This window comes from Cuculus canorus, chromosome 1 (genome assembly GCF_017976375.1).
Source record: "Cuculus canorus isolate bCucCan1 chromosome 1, bCucCan1.pri, whole genome shotgun sequence".
NCBI classification, from domain to species: Eukaryota; Metazoa; Chordata; class Aves; order Cuculiformes; family Cuculidae; genus Cuculus; species Cuculus canorus.
In genome coordinates this window covers 87,868,000-87,884,989 of record NC_071401.1, presented here as the reverse complement: position 1 = coordinate 87,884,989, position 16,990 = coordinate 87,868,000, and the positions used below count along the sequence as shown (strand labels likewise).

At 34.2% G+C, this 16,990-nt stretch overlaps 1 protein-coding gene across 1 annotated transcript in view; it reads left to right on the top strand.

Annotated features, from left to right (window-relative positions):
- CFAP47 (cilia and flagella associated protein 47) overlaps nt 1-16,990 on the top strand; it is a 296,277-nt gene that overhangs the window by 255,996 nt on the left and 23,291 nt on the right. The window contains exons 58-60 of the mRNA XM_054060306.1: nt 1,664-1,823; nt 2,456-2,553; nt 6,343-6,504. Of these exons, the coding sequence (XP_053916281.1) occupies nt 1,664-1,823; nt 2,456-2,553; nt 6,343-6,504 (420 nt within the window). The remainder of the gene's footprint in view (nt 1-1,663; nt 1,824-2,455; nt 2,554-6,342; nt 6,505-16,990) is intronic.

The following is a 16,990-nucleotide window of genomic DNA, read 5'->3' as shown; positions in this document are numbered from 1 at the left end:
AACTCCATTGACCACCACTCTCTGGGCCCGGCCATCCAACCAGTTTTCAACCCAGGAGAGTGTGCGCCTGTCCGGGCCAGAGGCTGACAGTTTCTGAAGCAGAATGCTGTGAGAAACTGTGTCAAAGGCTTTACTGAAGTCCAAGAAGACTACATCCACAGCCTTTCCCCCATCCAGTAGTCGAGTCATTTTGTCATAGAAGGTGATCAGGTTAGTTTGGCAAGATCTGCCCTTTATAAACCCATGTTGACTGGGCCTGATCACCCGGTTCTCTTGCATGTGCTTCATGATAGCACTCAAGATTACCCATTCCACGACTTTCCCCAGCACTGAGGTGAGACTGACAGGCCTGTAGTTCCCCGGATCCTCTCTGCAACCCTTCTTGTAGATTCATTTCCAAACCTCCTTGCATCCACCTCTTTCTTATATTTTGTCCTTCGCAAGACTGTTTTCTTTCCAGCCACTCTGCTACAGCTCTCAGCATTGAGGTCTTCTCCTTAAAGTCTCTTAGGCTGTAGGAAGTTGAACATTTGGAGCACAAGATAAAGTTTCTCTGCTGACATTTTTTTAGTATCAGCAGCCTGTTGCTATCAGCTACAATCACAGTGAGAGTGCTGGTTGTCCCATGCATGCTAACTTGAGCTGATTCAGTCATTCTCAGGGAACGATACTCGTAGACCTACATTAGTATGTATGCATTACAGCAAGCATGAGAAATTATCACAAAAACGGTCCCAAAGCTTAGTGTAGAAGTAGATAATCATAACTAAGAGTTTTTTCTCCAGATAGAATTAAAGCTGAAACCCTATCCCAGAGATGCCAGTTTCACTGAATTTCAAAAATGTTTTTCAAAGCAAGGAGCTTGATAGTGAAAAGATGGTATGATTTACTTATTCTATTTTATGTAATTCTACTATAACTTTATTTCTGAAATAGCTGGAACATACCCTAATGTGGATGTTCTGACACTTGGTAGACTGGCAAGTCATTGGAAAAATGCCCTGAAATATGCAATAATTCAGGCCACTTTCGTTACAGACAACAAGTTTATTTTTTAAAAAACAGCAAAATCAATCAGGTGAAAAATTGTGCAGAAAAGACACGGCTTGTATAATAAAAACATTTTTTTTTCAAATATATTTCAATTATGTCTTGAACATGTACAATTGCTTTTGGATTGGTCTTTTTTATGCAGTATTATTCTCTTATCATGAGAGATGCTACAGATGCTCAAAAACCATGACTTAAGCCCTAGAAAATCGTGGGACTGACTTACATATATTACACATGATCTTTGAATATTAAATGTAGGACGTTCACATATAATTGTGCTTGTTTGGTTTTGAGCCTTCGGAGTCTCCCTGGATTGAATTTCAAACTTTTATCAGTAAGTAGAAATCTAAAATAAAACTATGTGATCTCCACTATTCAGGAAATGAATTACAAAGTACCTTATTACAGTAAGTCAGGCCACAAATGCTACTACAAGATGAGGTTTGGCTTAGGGCAGAATAAAATGAAATTTGTAATCACAGGGAGAACAGTAACCTATGCTAAAATGTTAAATAGTGAATAAAAAAAAAAAAAGGATACATTTGAGAAAAATGACATAAATAATCTTCAAAACTTTCAGAATACTGTAACTATCTGTTCCATCTTACAGGAAAACTATTAGCTCCGAAAGAAGAGCTGGACATCACGGTATTATTCATGCCAGATACAATGAAAATGTATGAGATTCTGGTGGTAATTCATGTAATGAGGGAAAATGGTGAAAACTGGCCGTATGAGGATTCTGCTGAGTTAAATAAAGACTTAAGGAGGTAATTTATTCTAATAGGAAAAAATAAAAGTAATTGAGGGTACTCGATCCTATCATAATTTTCCCTTTCGGATATTTGTGTGTAGCTCCCAAGGACAATCAAGTGTCTGATTTTGAGGGCAATACATATCTGATATAAGCATTTCAGGTACCCTGAAAAGTGTACAGAAAGGGCTTGTATCTGTTTCAATACCTATCTTTTCTAATCTTAAATAAAAAGGCAGTAAAGTACTAGCTGCTAGTGTAGTTATGGATATTGAGCAGATGAAATCTCTTAGAAGTCTCTAAATTTCCAGTATATTTGGGCCAATGATTGTCCCATGTATAAGTTTATGTAATGCATAGACTGAATAAACTTTGTTTCAGTGTAGACATGACAAGAGAAAGAGCAGATCAGACCTAATTATCTTTTATCCTGATAGAATGATATTTGAAGACACTAAGCTGGGCGGATGTAAATTATTGCTATTCTGATTTGGTTGGATTTTATTTCATATTTTTCTTAGATATGATTAGCATTACAGCATGCACTAAGATGGAGTCTCACCTCTTCCTCAGCTCTTAAGTCTTGATTACTTTGGAAAAAAATTGTTTGCATTCTATCACAATGATTCTTTTCACTTATTTTCCCAGAAGGGTTACTGTAGCAGAGAATGGAGGAATTCAGGGAATACTCTGGATCTACCCAGTACACGGAATACCTGAAGCACCACGGCAAAAATTAGTTCCAGGTAGGTAATGACTGAAAAAAACATTTGTTTTCTCATCTGTTTGATCATGGGAATTTGCAGTATTACTTTGCTATATCTTAAAAAAAATATTAAATCACATATTAAAAATAAAAACTCCTTTCCCAACCTACAAAGCAAATCTAGGTCAATTATTTTGTGCTCATTGTGAATAAAATGAGTCAGGAGCAGTTTAAAATCTCAAGGCTTGTGCCCTTCAGAGTCCCAGTTAATGCTTAGTTAAAGAACTGAAAGCAAGCCAAACGAAAGGTGGACATAAGAGTAGAATTCTGCTTATACACCCAGAACATCCTTCTGTAGAGTTTACAGGATTCAAAGTATCAGAATAGATGTCCACTGTTTCTCTCAGTCTTGAATTTCACTCCTTAATCAAAAGCAGAAGATAAAGTAGTGTGAATAGAGTCACGTGAATAGAGTACTGTGCTGGAGCATGACCAGAGGAGGGTAACGAAGCTGGTGAAGGGTACGGAGCACAAGTCTTATGAGTAGTGACTGAGGGAACTGGGATTATTTGGCCTGAAGAAGAGAAGGCTGAGGGGAAACCGTATTGCTCTCTACAATTACCTGAAAAGGCGTTGTAGTGAGGTGATGTTGGATTCTTCTCCCAAGCAACAATGATAAGACAAGGGGAGAGGGCCTCAGGTTGTGCCAGGGAAAGTTTAGATCTGATATTAGAAAGACTTGCTTTACTAAAAGAATGGTGAAACATTGGAACAAGCTTCCCAGAGAAGTGGTAGAGTCTCCTTGCCTGGGGGTCATGTGATCATATTAAAAAATATGTACGTGTGGCACTTCATGACATGATTTAGTATGCATGGTGATGTTGGGCTGGTGGTAGGACTTGATATTAGAGGTCTTTTCCAACCTTAATGATTCTGTGATTCTGTGAATAGCAGTGAGGTTTCCACTTGCTCCTGAGAAGTCAATTTGCCTTGAAGGATGACTGATGGTCATAGGCGTTTTGTCATTGCTTATTTTTTGGGACAGTAAATCTCAGAATTGTGAAACTGAAGTTGTGAATGGCTTTTTAAATCTATAACCTTGATGAAACTATAGCTCAAAGTGTTGATGAGAGACAATTTTCCACCAACTTGTCTCTTCATCTTGTGTTTTGATGAGTGGATATAATACCTTTATACACTAAGCAGATTATGGTACAGGAATAACTTCGGGAAAACTATAGAAATAGATATATTTACTCTTATTAATTTTATTTGCTTAAGAATACTTTACTTGCAGTCAAATAACAAAGTGGTGTGGTATTAATTAGAGCTTTCATCTTCTTAATTTCCACTTTAATACCCTAAGGAATGCAGCAGAATATTATCATGCAATCAACTGTTCCCCAAAATGATGGTTTTAACGAGTCTCATTAGTATTGAAACTATGTATATTGATGTGAATGTTTGTTGAGTTATTTAAAGCTGTTATGTAATTCACTGGCAGACTTTGAGATAAATCTCCCTTTTATTGGGCTGTCTTTTATTAGGCATAGAAGCTCTAAATTAATAAATTCAAAAATTCATAAATTGCTTTAATGACATCACTTCTGCGTACGATCAGAAACTTATGTATTGTCAAATCTTAAGTAATGTTAAATTCCTAAATGGTGTTTCAAGACAGCAAAATTTAACTGTAGAATATTTATAATGGATTGTATTATCTACTAGTTTATAATCAGTAAATGTTTGTAATGCATACAAGGATCATCACATTAATTTTGTGTACATATGTCTTTTTGGCCACCAGCATGTTGGGCTATTTTTTTTTTCCAAGGAAGTACTATATCTTTTGTTGAAAAATGATCTGGAACACTAAAATACCTGTTTGTAAGTGTATTCTGTTTATGAAACAGATTCCATTCCTGTCTCAATTCTGAAAGTTTGTGTTTTTCAGTTACAAATGGACTTTTAAAAAATCTGTGTTGTAACATATGAATCCAAAGCAGGAAATTTACAAGAAGCCTACTCTGGTTTTGAATCATTGTTCTTAATAATGATGAAAATAGCATTGTCACTTCTTTTAATATAGATATTTATTAAAACTGCCTAGAGGCTACAAGCTGTTATGTCAAAAACCAAAGCTGCTTTGCTAGTATATTAGGCAGTTCATCTTTTGTGTCATTCTTATTTGCAACTTAATAAACTCTAGAAATCACTTAGCTTAGTATCTCATGAGACCAATTAAAATGATCACTGGTCACAACCCATGTAGTACATGTTAAGTAGAATACAACTTGGCTATGTTATAAGAGTGATTACAAATGGAGAATCATCGAGAATAATTGGTTTGGGGTTTTTTAATTCTTTTAAATTTGAAGCAGCATACAATAATTTAGATGACCTCCACCGGTCATCTAATCCAACCCCATACTCAAAGCCAGGCTTTATTAGATCAGGTTGCACAGGGACTACTAGTCCAGTCAAATCCCAGGGATCTGATTTTCATGCACAATTACTTACAGGAAAAAGAAAATGTTGAATCATTTCTGGTAGTAAGATGAGCTACAGAACAGCAAATGATGCTGACACAACATGTGCACCCATTAATCTGAAATACTTGGTAAGGGTATCTTATACAGTCAGTGTAATTTATTCTTAAGGCCATGCATCTCAAAGTAAAAGGATGTGGGTTTAGCTATAGCAGTAACTTCCCTTTCATGAAAATACTTAGAAGAAAGATATGGAAATTACTTAAACACTATCAAACAGGAATGAAACAAGAAAAAAAAAATCTAAAGAAAAGAAATTACTTGAATTTGGTGCAAAAGTATCTCTTTTCCAAAATAATGATCATGAATCAAGCTCCACAACTGAAAGCTAGAGCTAAAAACACATGGTATAGAAGTGAGGGTTTCATTGCTCTTTTTTTTAAACACTTTATATAATTACTTACTGAGGTATGGTTCTAAATTATTTATCATTAAATCTTGATGTCAAGTTCAGTGTTAATTTTTAAAGAATTATTGGATATATTTCTTATGGGAATAGTATTTAGACCTTAAAACTGAGAAGTATGTAATCAGCTCTTCTTTTTCATGTTCATTTCCATAACTTTAGAAAACTCTAAGTATTTTATTTGGGAAAACATATTTTTCTTTCAATGCTTGCATCTAATTTTCTCCTCTTTCTGTGCCAATAATTAATGAAAATACCATAAAAAATAACTATGGAAGTATCTTTATAAATCCAGTGTGTAAGCTAAAACCCAACTACCTTGAAATGAGAGAAAACATATTTTAGAGGCAGTAAATTAAAGATATTTGCTAGATCAAAAAAAGCTCTATCATGCTTCAGAGCGATTTTCGTCAGAATGCTTGTTATTCTGGTGTAGTTCTGTAAAAGTTGAAGTTTGAACAATAGTATTCTTAAATTGACAAATTAGAGAGTAACTTAATATTCTTTCATTTAACTTTTAAATTCTTTAATTTCTTTCTTTTCCTTGCAGTCTTCCTTTCTCACTGGCATATTTCAAACCATGCCATAATTCTCTTTGCAAATGAAGATACACTTCATATTACAAAAAGGAACACTTTTGCAAGTGTTGTTGTGAACTGACTGTAGGAATAGATTTTCATTTGCTTAGCAATATTTTCTACTACTTCACCTAAGCAGAACAATAGAAACTGTGGAACAGGGAAAAAGCTTTTAGTTATTTTGGTGCTTATTGGAATTTTGTCACTCTCTAAGCACATTTAACTTCTATGTTGAGTGTTTTGTTAAAATCAATATGCTGATGCTTTACAAATAATGGGTTCTTGCTTTTCTGTAGATGTCATACGCTGTCAAGCCAGGCAAAGAGTAGAAAGAAGAGTAGAAGTGCTGCTGCCTGGTGTGGTTCCTGCTACAAATGCTACACCTGTCACAAGAAATTCTGCCGTGGTCAATACAAATAAGCCAGCCAATATCCAAGAAATTGTTCAAGTCACTGATGGTAAGAATAAATATCTTGGATTTCATGCTATTTTAGAAACACTGCAAATAAGGTAAATGCTTCATAGATGTAGCTCTGCTATGACAACAGATGAAGTTTATACAAATCTTTCTCTCAGTCCATATTTCTATGCTGTTGTGAACATATGACACTCATATAACTGTATGTCTGCTGTTATAGGCACCTTTGAACCTGAACCTTTCTTTTGGTACCTGTCTTGGATGTGAGGCTTGCACATATAACATCTCATATAACATCATATAACATATAAACATCCTTTAAAAGATAACAGCCTCCATAAAGTCTAAAGTTAGCAAAAATATGTCTGTGTAAGCACTGCAAGGAAATATTTATCTGCAGCTTGTCCCTATTTGTAAGATGCATTCCCACCGGCAGGTCAGTATCTGTAGTGAAATGGATTGATGAAGGAGGCCTTGTTTGAAAGAAGCAATAAAGCTTTGTAAAAAGATAGCTTCTACTTACTGTTAATCAGCAGAGGATACAGTGAAAATCAATTTCTTCAGAGATACACCAGCTTTTCATATTGTACCTCTCTTTGAAACAGAATGATACAACATATAAGTAATAAAACCAGAATACTTGTTACTCCTATATGCCTAGATTTCCTGTTAATAGATGTGTGTTAACAGTCATACTCACTATAACGAGTTATGCATTGTTACATTTTACCTTCATCAATTATTGCACCTTTGATACTTAACCTACATTTCTTTTGGGGTTTAAAGTCATTCTACTTTTTAAGAGAAAATATATTAAAAAATATTACACATAACATGAGATATCCTAATATGTGTTTAATGTGGATGGAAATGAGAGGAAGGGATTTAACCCATTCCCTAGTTTTGTCAAAAGTGTGTAATGCCAAAATGTATAATGTCAAAAGTGTATGTAGTGGTAGAAGATGAGTCTACAGAAGCTGTTAGGATTGCAATTAGGCAGTTCGTTTTAGAGGCACATGGACTTGACTTTAGTATCTCATTTATGCCATTTAGAATCTGGGTCAAGGCTTGCAGGAATACTGTGTTGCAGAAACTCTCTTGCCAAAGAACTATGAAAAGCTGTAAAATATAAATAAAGATTAATTACACCCTCTCTATTAGGATGCTCTTCTCACTGACCAATATATTCTCCTATCAGCAACGACTGTCCAGATCTTTAAACACGTTTTACTTTGCAATGCTTTGAAACGGGAGGGGATGTGAAGTGAAACTAGAGCTTGCACACCATATACTTACTAATTAATTAATTAATAGTTGTGATTACTTAGTCAAACTTTGTATTTGCTCATATTGAGATGATAAAAATGACTTATTGTCTGGGCATATTATTATTATCTTATATTTCCATTTATAAAATGTTAGTGATCAATCTACTAAATAAAAAGCTGTGAAGTTCTCAACGTATATACTTGCCTCTGGAGAACTCTTAAGTACTAACTTTGACATATCACATATAATTAGTCAACCTTAAACATACTTTAGCTATCTCCCTCTAACACATGGCATCTGAATTGACCAGAACATGAATTGAGCAAGTTGAGACAGTATTTTGAAAGACTTGCAGACTCACGATGTTTACTGCTGGTTTTATTCATAGGAATAATGCTTCCTATTTATTTAACATTGGCTTGTGCACGTACTGCAAGACATTGATTTGGGACATTACTTCTTTTTAAGCAAGAAGTCGGGTGATGAAATGCATTACACCTCAGGGAACAAGGTCATTTATAACTCTGGTGCTTTCCATGGTTTTCAGCGACATTATAATGTCATTGCTAGATGAATTTGATGACTGTTAGGAATCAAATTTAATGGTACTATCTCAGCTTTCTGCGGTCTACCAGTAATAATGTAAATAAAAGTGTAAACTTCTAAGAAAACAGTTTGGCAAGCTGTTTTTCATTTTTTCTCTTATGAAAGAGTGATTCATCAGAGTGTATGTGTGATGTGTAGTAAGCAGTTTTTATATCTGAAGATAAATGATGATAATCACTGGCAGATCAGATTTAAACAGCTACTACTGTGCTTTGGTATTTAAATTATTTGGATGAGTATAAATTCCTGGGAAATTAAATATCTTCAAGCATGTTTTTTATGTTAAAATAACCAATTTTCATCTGATCTAGAAGATAGCATTTAAAACAGAAAACTATTATAATTTCTTAAGAAAGAGAGAATGGTATACTGTCTGGCTAAAATGTCATAGATTGTTAATCAGAAATCAGCAAAGTTCTGGAGATCAAGTAATTAAAGCTTAATGTTTTAGACATTGAGATTTTTTTACCCTCTATGTATTTTTCATCTGTTTTCTGAAGACTTTTTTCAGAAAACAAAATTTAAGACTATTCATCCAAACAAGTGTGAAGGTTTTTATTTCTTATTCTAATAAAAAAGCTTTTTAAAGTTTATTTTAAGTGTTCAGTGGGAAATAAAAACATGTTTAATTTAAACATTTAATTTTCCCGTGATTTTTAAGAATAATATCAAACATTCACTAATTATCAGTGAAAAAAATCACAAATTTCTAAGCAATCAAACATGAGAGCTTGTGGAATACACAGTCAGAGTGTCTTCTGGGTTGAGGAAATACAGTAATCAGTCCTGTTCAGTCTCTGTGTTTGTAATGGTCTTCGTAACCTATCCTTTTCAATTGCTTCAGTTTATCACGTAAACCAGCCATAAGGGCTGAGTGTTTACAATTAACATCCCTAATCTTTATTAATTCATAGCTCTTCTCACAGGCCATAAGCTGTTCTTAGCTCCTTGCTCCTGTTTTTATTTTATTTTTTTTTATATTTATTTTTTTATTTATGACAGTTCATTTTTGGGAGGAAAAGTGCTGTCCAGGTTCTGTACAATACCACAGGAATGAGTTTTGTTTATGTTATGGGCAAGTTTCACAGCTATGCTGACTTCTAACTAAACTGATGGAGAGTTCAATTACACCTAGTGGTTAAATAACATTTTCCAGATATGCTAATCCATAATGTGCATTGGCATACATTATGCACATTGACATACATTATTCAAAAGGTATCTGTGCCCTTTGTTTCACCATTTACAAACCAGAAAATATATAAATATATTCTATACAATTTCATAGCAAATATCTAAACACTTAATGGAATAAACAGAAGGCATTTATTTGCTTTAATTTCATTAAAGCACCTCTTTGAAACGGAGGAAGAATAATAACTTGTCCAAACATATATTAAAAGCTATTCCCCCTTTGACCGGCAAGATCTTATGTTAGCCAGTGGCATGGATTCCACTAAATACAAGTTTGATGTGACAGATCGGGATCTGGAAGCTTACCTTTAAGAAGCAAGTTCAATAAAATTGGGTATGACCAAAAAAATCTTATCAGCATAAGAAAGAAAGTATGCCAGTATAGGTGGAGACAAAAGATTCTTATAGACTTATTTATCATCCAGAGACATTAATTGCTGATAAAGTGTAGCAGGTTAATATTTGAAGCCATATGAAGCGGATTATAATGATGAAGATGGCCCTACAACCTACTTAAGCCATCTCTCTGTGGTCAGAATAATTGTGGCATTATTTTTTAAATGGTATTTGAGAATGAGAGGATAATAGCTATATAAATGAGATTGTTAAGTGATTTTTTTCACAAGAAGTGGAGGAAAGAACAATAAAGTGTTTTGGATTAGCAGATTAGCTGTGAGAAATGGTGATATGGAAGCGCTGACAAGAGAACAAACCCCCAAACGAATCACTCAGTTATGCATTGTTACCTTGTTGTTGAAGGTGCCTACTCCTGCTCAAAAACAGGGACCTAGTAGAAGACAAAACATAGGGCATCGGAGTAGAGATAAAAGCCTAGAAGGATTATTTTGTCAGCTTCACAATTTTTGTTAAGATCTGTCTGTTTGTTTCTTTTTTTAATGAGTAAACCATGGGAAAGATTTGATGTATTGTTTATTTTCTTTGTTGAACTTCAGTATGCACAGGCATTTTAATGAAGAACTTCAAACAGGGCTTTATTTATCTGATGTCTATCCTTTTGTACGTCTTTTTGGAACAGAACGTAGTAAAGTGCAAAACTAGAACATGCTTACAGATGCTAGTGACAGTAAATTTATCTGCATAAGTAGAGAGTTCCATGTGCATAAATTTACGTTTCTTACTTTTCAAGGAAAAATTGATTGATGATCATCAAATCAAAAGTTAAATGATAGCACAGATATTAGAATTGAAATTATATCAGGAAACTTAAACAGTTTAACTTATTGTGGTATGATGTAAAAGAGATTCTTTCAATGTCATTTATAAGAATAATATTTTATATTAGATGAAGACTACTTGCCAAAATTTTTTTCTTTTTCCATTTCCCCTTTCAAGTCAGAAAGAAACATGGAGAATCACTCCATATGAGATTGCAGGATTATATTACCCCTTTTACCTGTATTTATGGTTGCCGCATGGTGTGCTTTTTTTAATTTGCACAGCTACTGAGTGGGAGCTTAGAGGATGTGGGACAATGTTTTCAAAACACAAAAATCTGGTTTTGTACGGGAAAATCTTCAGGCTGAAGTTTGTTAGTCTATAGTCACACGTGCTTATTTGCCTACTGTTTTAGATTAAGATACTGGAAACAGCAGAACTTAGACTGACCACTTTGTTATTGACACTTCTAACAAATACAGGTATAAACAGAACAGAAACAATTCTCTAGGGCCCCTTTTCATATGATGGCCATAAATCAACAGATATATTGCAAATCACGACAGCTAGCATATGTCCTTCTCACATCCTCAAAAACCGACACCCCAAACAGTATAATACACACATTGCCGCGCCTCTCTTACCGACATTCCTCACAAAGAAGATGAAGTTTTCATTATGTTCAACAGGCAGCCAGATTCTAACCAGTCTGGACTGATTTTGTTAAGAGAAGATATTCCTTTTTTATTAAGTGAAATACTGTGTCTGTCTGGAATGCCTGCTAAATAAGTTAAACCATTTAAAGACACACTATAATTAATATTCTAAAATAAACTTGCATTGTAACTGTAAATGAGGAATAGCTCAACAGATCAGATTGCAAGGTCTTTTCAGCTTCTGGAAGTACTACATTCTGTGGCTGGCAGAGTCATTAGGTGTAAAAGCGCCTTTAAGATCAAGAAGAATTTCTGCTGTATATATGCTATATTATTTACAACCACTGCAATTTTCAGATTAAGAAATTTTGGATTGGTTGATGTCAGCTCTACATAATATCAAAGGGCAAATAAATGGTACTGGATTTGGGAATATTTTGAACAGCAGTGTTCTGTAATTTGTTGAAAAACTGGAACTGGCTTTGCTGAGTAAGAACTGCATCTCAGTGCAGTTTGATACATTCAGATTTTGAACACCAATCAGCCAAGGTGTTCCTTCTCACTCAAAATTGGATCAAGGCTGATCAGAAAAATGTATTTTTATAACAGTAAAACTGTCCTAAACTTACACCCAAGTTACAAGATAGGAGTTAAAAGTAGTCAGAAAACTCTTAGTTTCTTTAGGAACAGGTACTTGTTTATTTTATCACCACTAGTTCAAGAAAACCACCATACATTTTATAAACACACAGCTGATTTACAAATTGTTGCTTAGATCCAGAATATTTTAAGACTGTATTCCTGAACACAAAGAATTTTATAAGTAACTATGAAGGAGCTCAAATTTCTAAATGTGTAATTACTCTAATCAGTGGGACAAATTATATTTGTATTTTGCATGTAACCCCAATAAGAAACTGTGAAGGAACAGAAATAGCTAGTGATAGGCTGTTCTTCTCATTTGGAAGGTCACATTCATACAGCAGTAAAATGATATTTTAACTGGTAATTAGTAAAGTTCCATGAATGGAAATGTTATGTTCCAAAATATAGAAAAGGGTTTTTTCTGTCTCAGAGAAGTGTACTTGATACAATATATGTTGACAGTGTTGGAAGACAAGAAGTAAGAAAGATTTCTAAAGCAAGTGGTTTAAATATATTTTGAAGAGAGAAAGTGACTAAGTATGTACAACATAATATAAAAAGCTAGAATGTTCTTTGAACAACAGACCATGTTAGAGGAATTAGAGCAAAATCCTTGCTTGCTTCTAGGCTATTAGTAATTACAGTCATTGATGCGTTGTCAAAAAACCAAAACAAAACAAAAAAACATGCCCCGTGAGTTATATGTTTCCAGTAAACCACCAAAAAAATATAAAAGAAAGCTAAAAATTAGGGTACTTCTGAGTGAGAGGGCAGCTGGGAGACAAGAATAGCCATGTTGCTGACATAAAAAAAGACTGATAACAACAACCTTGCTATTACTCCATGACCTGCAGGTTATCTGGTGGCCTATCTGTAAACATACTGCCCCTCCAAAGGAATTTGAAGAAGTTTTCTTGCATTGGAAGTTGTTCTTGCAATTGACAAGCATAATTTCTTTTAGTCATTAATGTGACTGCTTTAAACATTGACGTGGACAGATGTCATCATGGTGAATTGTTAAAAAACATGAAATAAAAAAGAATATTGTTTTCAATTTAGCATTTCTGTGGATCACTACAAACTAAATAGTTAGGTTAAAAGAATCTTGAGTTACTACTGATGTATGGGGGCAACATTCAAAGTGAGACAAGTGAGTCAGGATACCATGATAAAGATAATGCCTGTGTGAATTAAGACTGCATCATAATATGTGTACATGAAGAAGATTGTCTCATGTTGCCTGTATTTGCTAGAATTGCTAGAAAAATGAAGACAGTGCTGATTAAAAAAGGAGAATATTGAAAAAGAAATACAATGTTTTTTTAATTAGTACATGTAAATCATTAATCTATACATTAGTGTACAAATCTAAGTCGAATATGACATCAAAGCAGAATAATGTGAGAGATCCTTTGGGCTGATGAGAATCCTTTTGCTTTTCCTGAGGTTTTTGTTTCAATTTTCTCTGCAAATATATATCAAAATAAGGAAAATAAAGGAAGAGTGTTGAGAGGGGAGTATGGATAGAAACAATAAAAAGGGAATTAGTCCAAAAAGCATTCAGATGGAGTAAGAATATATGGAAGCTATCTGCAAGGAAGAATGCAGAAATATGCACACCATAGCAGGTGCTAGATGAAAACCATGTATTTCATATACATGAATTCACAAACTTCCGTTTAATTCACTAAATGATGTGTTTTGAAGAAAGACATTCTCCACAAAGAGGGAGGGCAATGCTTTCTACTGCTTTCTTTCCAGTAGCAATCTGCTTTAGAAGTAGAAACCTGTTTTACAGAAGTATTTTGAAAGTGAAAAATTAACAAACAGACAAGTTAAATGTAAGAAAAAAAATTAGAAAAGAAACGTTGAAGTTGGTTGCTAGGGGAATAGGCAGTGGGATGCAGCGTGAAAAAAGATGAGGCTAAGACTGGAATTTTGCAGAGCCTTGAAGATATGGATGAAAAGCATTAACTGGATATGGAAAGAGAAAAATATTGCAGCAAAGAGATATAAAGATTTACGCAGAACTGCACTGAGGTTTTCCTTGAATTGCATTGAGTATATTATCAATAGAAGGAGACCATTTCATTAACCATTTATTTCTTTATATTTAAGGTAATTTGGTGTCTGGCATTTAAAGAAGTATGTGTTGTTATCTTTTCTTACATCTATAATGCTCTACATAGAGCACTTTTTTACATGTATGAAGAAATTTTAGTGAAAGGTGTGTTCAGCTACAACCAGGTCTTTTTGGATTCTTGTGCAATTTCTTTTTTGTGCTGCTATTATCCTGGAGTTATGACACTTTACAGTGAGAAACAGACATTTCATTCTCAGATGAAATTAATTTTTTACTGTGTGGATATTAATATCTACTTAAATGTTAGGATGTTCTTGACCACCAGATTTCCTTTTATTTTTTCAATTAATGTTCTTGTAATTCATTTTTGCTGTTCACTTGAATATTTACTTGAAAACTGTATTCAAACAATTTGATCTACTGTATAGTAACGTATTTTGCCTGCTGATGCTATTGCTGGTAAGGCATAACTGCATACTTAATGTTCATTCCACACTGCCTGCTGACATCCAGCAGTGAGTGTGAAGACTCGTGCAAGACAGTGGAAAAGCAAGAAAGGCACAAGTGTCAGATGAGAGCTGAATGAGGTTATGAAGAAAGATATTTCATAAGGTTTAGAAGGTCAACATTAGATGCCAGCTCTTTGGTAGAAGTGAGTAGTTAAAGTCTGGTCCTTTAGTTTCTATTTTACCAGTTTTGAGACTATTAGATCAAGAGGAGAAGAAATCCTTCTCAGGTGTCGGGGCCACAATGGACATCTAGCCTTGAAGAATTAGCAGAACCAGCAGATCAAAATCAGTGAGAATGTGCAATATGCTTATATTCAACAAATCAAATAAATTATCTAGCTTTTGGAAAATGTAATGCCACAAGTTTATGAATGGCTGGGCTTTCTTTCTGTGTTTATATACCGTGATTGTGCCGACCTACTTTATTAATGACTACAGGTAACATTGCAACCTGCTAAATGGGAGATGAGGAAGGCCAACAAAGTCAATTCACTTCCTTCTCTATTTTGTTGCATCTATTCAAGAAAAAGTCTGTAATGAGCACAGGCATTTTCGCAGCCTGAACACTTCTCTATCACACCTGTAATTTCCACCTGTCTCATTAGAAATGAGAGAATGTGTGAAAGGAAGAAGGATCCCTTAGGAAACTCGTACCCTTTGCTGTTTTTACGTCACCAAGTCCGCTGCAGGTTAAGTACTATTTGCGGAGTGCTTGGAAGCTAGATCTTCTTTAGGTATCCACAAGAGACTGCAGCTTCACAGGCCAAGGTCCATTAGGTTTTTGTCCTTGCCTTGTATAATGAGCTGGTCTTCAGTGAAGCCAAATACTTATTCACTTTTCAAAAATAGGAGGGAAGTACAAAGGCTTCTCTAAGGACGCTGTGAAACTGTATTCCAGGTCAGATATAGCCAGTGGGCCTTTTACAGTACCTTCTAAAGACATGAGGCACATGGAGGTCTTTGTAATTAACTCTTTTGAAGCTTGCATACAGGTTCTTTTCCACTAAAATGTCATTTTAATTCCTGAGGTTCTTATTTTGTGAACCTGATAGAATCATCTTTTAATTTTTAGATTTATTAGTTAGCTTTATGGTGAATCCAAACAGTCACAAAAATTCATATTTGCCCAATTTATATGCTCAGAGTGTAAAATTCTTGGAGTTTGCACACCATCATTGTTATGAGTCAGAAAATGAATTTTAAAAAAGTGGTCTATTTCCTTTTATCTTCTTAGAGGCTATTTAAAATAAACTAAAAATATTCTCAACACTTTAATTCTAGTGCTTTTTAAGAAATACCCTTCCTAGGACTTGAAAATAAGTGACAGCTAAGTTGTAGAACTATATAGCCAAAACCCTTGTTTTTTAAATGTAGCTGCTTCATTAATCCTATGCACAGGAATGCTGCTTAAATACATGCTACCTTTTGCAAGTCTTTATTTACACAAAGGAAAACACTTGAAGACTGAAATTAATAGACAAGATATGTTTAATGCTTTAAAGAAATTGTCTTGGAATAATTCCCTCAAAAACATATCCGTACTCCTTTTCTTACTTAAATAATGCATAATATTCTTCAAGAAATATGAGGAAGTACTATTTCTTATAATTGGAATTTCTATTCCCTAGATGTAACAAGCTGTATATAAATAGCATGCTTATATCTTCCCATGGTTTGGATCAATAAGTACCTCTATTGTGAGTCAGATGTGGTTAAAGTACTCCCTGCTGCTCTTTATTTACAGAACAAAGGTTGATTAATCAGGCTATACCCTATAACATATGAAAACATGTGAAGAGCTGGACTAAAGGGTCAAGGCATATTTGAATTGTATTCTATATTGTATTTGGCACTACTCTGAAGAAAATGTTATTTTTTTTCTCAAATGTTTCATTTATTTTACCATTTTAATTTATACTGGAAATTCTAAAAGTGAGAACTCTGAACATTTGAAAATTTGGACAAATTTCTAGCAATGATTCACATCTCTTTCTTTTTCCTCTAGCTTCTGCCAGCTTGGTTAGGCAGAATGTGTATTATGGAATTGTCTAGAATCAAATATTAACACAGTCACAGAGGCTTCCCATGGTATGATAATACAAAAGTGTTCAGGGAAGCTGTGATGAAAATCTAATTCCTTCTTTGCTTTTTCTGAGCATTCCTAAACTAGATAGGCAGTATAGATCAAAACCAGCTATGGGACCAACATAATGAAGTTTTCTAATACTGGCACTTACAAAAGCATCATTTTTCCTTAGATGTTGTAAACATTAAAATATTTAAAATAAATACTTGATATGAGCACAGAACAAAACAGCCTGGAGCAGAAAAAATACAAATATTTAATTGCTTCTAACTAAGAGGTACTATATACATTTGTCAAACCAA